Here is a 6,000-nt window from a genome sequence, read left to right as displayed (position 1 = left end):
TCAAAACATAATACAATACCTATTTTAATTTCAAATCATTGAAACAATTACTGCTACAATCTTATGCACAATATGTATGCCTCCCATAATATATGATACACTTGCATGAAAATCAAACATGCTACTATTAGTTATTTTTGCCTAATCACGTTAAACACACAAGAACAGGAACTAAACAAAGCTCAATACTACCTTTTTTTTAGACTAGACAACTATGTCATGGCGAATGTGTCGTAAGAGCACTGGTATCACACTGTCAGGGGAGCTCAACTGAGGAAGATGGCCTTCCGATGACATGACCTCGACGATAGAATCTCCTCCAAGGTTCTGATGGAGATACTCAGACACAACCACTGGAACAGCCAAGTCCTTGATACTCTGAATAATGTGGCAAGGAATAGTCACATGACAAAGCAATTGCCTAAAGTCGCTTTGAAAAATGGTTTGAGCCACGCTAAGGGCGATATCAGGCCTCATGTTGAACAAAGTCCTGCTGAACTCTTGGACAGCTACTGAGTCCATATCCCCACCCACTGCCAATGGGGCAAAACCCGAGCACCAAGCCTTGTAGTTGGACTGCATTGCCTCAAATAGTTGGTCTAGATCTTCTTGCTCGAACCCTCCATAGTAGTCAACATCGTTCAAGTACCTGGAAAATAATTGGTGATACATAAAGACCCAAAATTTAGACAACCCATGTGATGACTTTATGGTGTGTCACTAGCATTACAGACCCCAGTTCTATCACTTCATCCCACTTGCTAGGAGGAACTGATATGAACATGAAATTTCTACCAGGTAAAACGCTCGAAAATCAGGACAAATCAGAGCAGCAGATAATAAAAATACATTCTAATCGACTTTTATAATCATCTGTAAACAGATTACAGGACTTTAAATCATCCAAGACCATAGACATAATAAAAATATGTTCTAGATTAAGGCTGTGTACTGTAGCATTGGTTGGAAAACATATTCCGAGTATTAAAATTCTAATACCATTTTCCTTCTTACCATCAAACAAATCACAAACAATGGGAATTGATTCCTCAACTCTGCTGCACAATATTGGGTGAACAAAAACCATAGGTTGAGACACAAGGTGAGGTAAGATCAACATTAGCATTAACTTGAATTATATGGATCGCGAATTGACGTAACAAACAAGATAAAATTGTACAAATAGTTTGATTTGGCAACTTCATTCAGTTAGTTGTGTTTGTTTCGAAGAAAAACATACTTGCATTGAACTAAATTTATTTTTTCGTAAAATTTTAGACTATAACTGTCCATGCATGTACATCATTAACCGGATGTACTTCATTAAAATAGAAAATAGTAAAATGAAGCTTTTGTAATGACGGGGAGGAAAGGAGGAGAAACAAAAAGGAAGGAAAAATGTGGAATTTAGCCTAAGATAAAGAACATATTTTCCACCCGTAATTCTTGAAATTTAAGAAATTATTTTAGCCCTTTAGAAACGACAAACAAAATGGGAAAACTAATTTTCTTTCAACCACACAGAAACTAAAACTCAAGCAATTATTCACCATTAAAGAAGCAAAATCAAAATAGCACACTCTTATATGAAGGACAGTTTCATAGAACGTTTTCGACATAGACAGATACTAATCTAATTTAATAACATGGACAATCCAAATGTAAACCATTTTCTCCGATTAATCCAACATTACAAGTACGTAGCACATAACATTCCCAATTCAAAAGCCGTAGTCTTATTACAATTTTGAGCTATAATTTAATAAAAAAAATTATTCAGAATCAATCCAATCCAATCGCAGATTTATGTGGTACGGAGATTAAAAATCCTAATATATACCACAAAGTATGGAGTACGGACTATTATTTATGTTACTAAAAAAAACCGAAGGGGTAATAAATTGTAGTACCTCGGAGAAGCGGAGATTAAGAGGAGCTTAGAGAAAAGATCGGGACGCATAATGGAAGCAATGGCACCAACAATAGCAGAAACGGAATGACCAACAAAAATACAAGAAGATAACTTGAAATCCTCCAAAATAGCCAACAAATCATAAGCATAACCTTCCAAAGTAGAGTACCTCTAAAAATCAAAGTAATCAGGATTAGTAGTTCCAGCTCCCATATTATCATACAAAACAACCTTATAATCATCAATTAAATGAGGTACCAAATGTTTCCAAACAGATTGGTCTGTTCCAAACCCATGTCCTAATACTATTACGTTTGTACCAGAACCTACTACTTTTACATTATGAGCTTCTTCTACTATTCCCATTTTTTTTTTTTTTTTTGGGGGATTAATTTTCTAAGTAATACGTTTATGTTGGGCTAGTGTGAAAGAGGAGTGTGTGTTTCTGAAGAGAAAAAGGAAGCTTTTAGAAGGTAGATGACGAGTAGAATTTATAGCCACAGGAGACAAGGATATATTTTTTCTTTGTTTTGTTGATAGATTTAAACAGATTTTATTTATTTATTTATTTATTTATTTTTTCTCTGTGTATGGTAAGGAGAAGTATCCTAACCAGACTTTAAACCTTATGTTATTGTTTTAGGTCCATTATTACAGGCAAACACGATACGCACTTGGGATGAGAGAAAGGAAAGGAGATTTAAACCCTCATGCACCCTCATTTAGTAAGTTTCATTTTCCATACATTAGGAATCTGACTCATCTGAGCTGAAAGTCTTACCAAAGTGAGTCAAACCTTATTTGATTGAGGATATGTTGGATGCATGTTTTGGACACGAAATATGGTGTGTAAGTGGCCAAGTGCATGTGATTAGGATCAAGGTTCTGATTTTTGGATAGAAGAGATGAGAGTGAGTGTGACTGTGTTTAATTTGAGGAGTCAGAGTGAGAGGAGTCGATGTTTTGTGGATTAAATAGTGGAGTGATAGGTGGAATTATGATAGTGATATAACTTCTGGAAGTATATATGATGACAAAATCACCAATTAGTCAAATTGATTGGGATTAAATCATCAATTACTAGCTGTATCGTTTAACTGTATTGTTAATAAATGCATTCATTTCAGATTATTTCATACTCCATAGTGGCATACTGGCATAGTCCATAGCAGTCTATAATTAAAAGAAAAAATGTTTGGGAAAAAAATAAAAAAAATGTTTAGACAATTGGGTTCTACTATTATATACGAAGTATTGAGATAAGCTAAGAAGATTTTCTGAACTTCGGAGTAATTTGTTACAGTGGATACTTTTTTATGATAAACACCATGTTCCAATATTCCATTTGGACCTTGAAAAATAATAAATGTATAACTCCGTGCTTTGTATAAGTTTTACCCTTGGCTCGTAAATTTAAAAATGGGATATAGTTTTTTTTTTTGACGGGAAAATTGGGATATAGTTAATTCAAGGGCCCGCGGGGATTTTTACATTTGGTACATTATATGCAGTCAGAAATTCACTTAAGGTCACCAAAGGCAGAATCTAGGAAAGTGACATTCCTGCACTGGAACAAGAACTTACATATTCTCTTGGGCCACTTCACCATTTAAGTGCTTAAGAAAGCCATCAAGGGCCCTGCTTTGATTCTAGTTCTTTTAGAGGGATTGATGCTCCGTACTTTTGGCAAAGACTAAATAGTTTTAGATTCAGGGAAAAGCTCTCCAAATTAAACATCTTTAGCACTCTTGACACCTATATGAAACACAAGCGAAAATGATTAAGAAAAAGTATGCAATACTTGCATCTAAATAACCTGAATCTGTTTATGCACCACAAAAAATGACCAAACTAGTTTCTGGCAGCTGCATAAAATATTTACAGAAAACTTCTGAAGCCTGGCCATCGTATTGAAGCCTGGACTGAAGACTGCAAGACTTAAAGCATCGAAAATTCGAAAGTATACCATAATACTGTGATAAGTCTTTAGTTCATACTAATATTATTCCATTACCCATGTCTATGCAAAGGAACTACAGAGTACACAGGGATATAGCCTCTTTTTTTTTTTTTTAATTATTTATTATTATTTTTTTATATAAAAAAGATGCAACATGAATAGAATAGCATTAACAATTATTCGAGAAGTGAGAGAGACCCTAACACTGGTGGAAAATGGAAACCAGCAATATGAAAAGGTGAGATGGATTCGCTACAAGATGGAGGGTTAAACACAGTCTTCACTCTTCAGGAATCTCCAGGAGGTTATATCTAAAGGTATATGGTTGAAGAAGGGAGACCTGAGTACAACCAATGATAATAAAGTAACTCTTAAAGAATTAGTGCATGGGGCTGTGAAGAAGAACTGACACAAAATAAGGATACTAAAAGCAGAAGCAGGATGTAGTGGTGGTTTGTCAAAGCAGCAGTGAAGAAATTCGAAGATCAAACAGAAGAGCAGTGCAGAAAAATAATGAAATTTGTCACACAACACAGGCAAACAGAAATGTGCATAATTAATTCATCCAGGGCACATAGCATGTAGGACGATCAAAAAGGGAACTACGACGAACATTAAGCCCTTGATAGAGCAATAGCACTTAATGCCCTAAACTAACTTGGAAGTATCCTTGAGAGTGATAGGAAGAAGTTGGGTAGCTCCACTCTAAAGCTCATACACTAACTCTTAAGAGTCTCATTTGCTGAAGCAAACTAAGAGAACTCGTCTCCTGGAATTGAAAGCAAAAAGAACTAACACAGACAAACAGATAAAAATAAGAGCATGACAAAAGGAAACGAGTGGCAGAAGCTTTAACCGATCCCAATTCTAACACCACCACCACTTATGATCGATTAGCCAACACAAGAAGACTTGATTTTTCCAACTTAGTTCGTTTTTTGAGCCTTACACATTGTCTCGAACAAGAAAGAAGACTGGTCATTTAGATAGGAGAGTTGGTCTAGCAATCTAGCCTGAGGTGATTCTTGTTACTTTCGAGTAAAATCATAGATTCCCGGTGCATTCCATCTCATTTCAAAGCTAAATAATTCCCATAATCCTCTCTCCTTCCTTTCTCTATCTGTTCCTAATGGTCAAATTTGGGTGAAATTCCAACAAGATATATCCTTGATAAACCATATAATATCCAAGGCCTAAATTTGATATTAGAGCATTAAGCGGTGATACAAAAAAATTTCTCTCGAAATAGAGGAATTTAACTTTTGCAAGGGTAATCACCCTTCAGCACAATGTAAGAATATCCCATCACCTTGGAATATCTACAGATAATTTGCAAAAGGGCTTTTAAGTTCATTTCACAACTATAGAGAAAGTAACAGAAATATTCAGTTTAAAAGTACGAACAAAAATTATTGTCGAGCAATCTCAAAACTCGAAATCCATTGTCGAACAACTAGCGAGCAACTAAATTGAATTATATCAAAAGACATCAATTGCTCAAGAAATTCTTCAATTTGAAACAAATACTATCATATTATCATCAAATGGAATTTGAACAAGTGATTCACAGTTCTCGCATTTACCATATATCAAAGAAATATTCACATCAGACATTCAAATGTAAATTTTTTTATAGGAGAAATTTACTAATTAAATAATTAATTACCTGAATTCCTCCTGCACCGGGAACGAACAATCTTTATTTTTTCTCTCCATCTCGCATACCAGTTTTGCTGTTTCAACTTTTCAAGGGATTGAAGCCTAGTTTTAAAGACCCAGACTTTAGAATGGATAAAGGCCCAATTTATTTCAGGGCTTTAGGCCCATGATATTCAAATGTATCGGATTGGGCCCATTCTTATATGGCTTGAAAATTTGACTCAAACTCTGTCCAATCTTGGGTACCTCTACTATACATGCATCTGATTCTACAACAATTCTTACTTGAGACCGTCTTTTTTAAAGAAAGTTCTCAAAAGTCCAGCCCATTAGGTTAATTTAAAAAAAAATTTGACGCGCGTGTAACTGTAATTGTAATGTGAAAAGTTACATAATATATTTGGGGTTATAACAACATTTATTTGGGGTTATAACAACATTTATTTGGGGTATAACATAATATATTTGG

At 34.8% G+C, this 6,000-nt stretch overlaps 1 protein-coding gene across 1 annotated transcript; it reads right to left on the bottom strand.

The window, feature by feature from the left end:
- LOC130803514 (probable esterase KAI2) lies at positions 1–3,458 on the bottom strand. Its single transcript, XM_057667637.1, is given in 2 exon segments — positions 1–649; positions 1,911–3,458. Coding segments are annotated over 2 exon segments (813 nt in total). The 5' UTR covers positions 2,279–3,458; the 3' UTR covers positions 1–204.
- Positions 3,459–6,000: the final 2,542 nt, after the last annotated feature.

The sequence above is a fragment of the Amaranthus tricolor genome, chromosome 17 (genome assembly GCF_026212465.1).
Source record: "Amaranthus tricolor cultivar Red isolate AtriRed21 chromosome 17, ASM2621246v1, whole genome shotgun sequence".
Lineage (NCBI taxonomy): Eukaryota > Viridiplantae > Streptophyta > Magnoliopsida > Caryophyllales > Amaranthaceae > Amaranthus > Amaranthus tricolor.
This window is presented reverse-complemented; position numbering and strand designations above follow the sequence as displayed.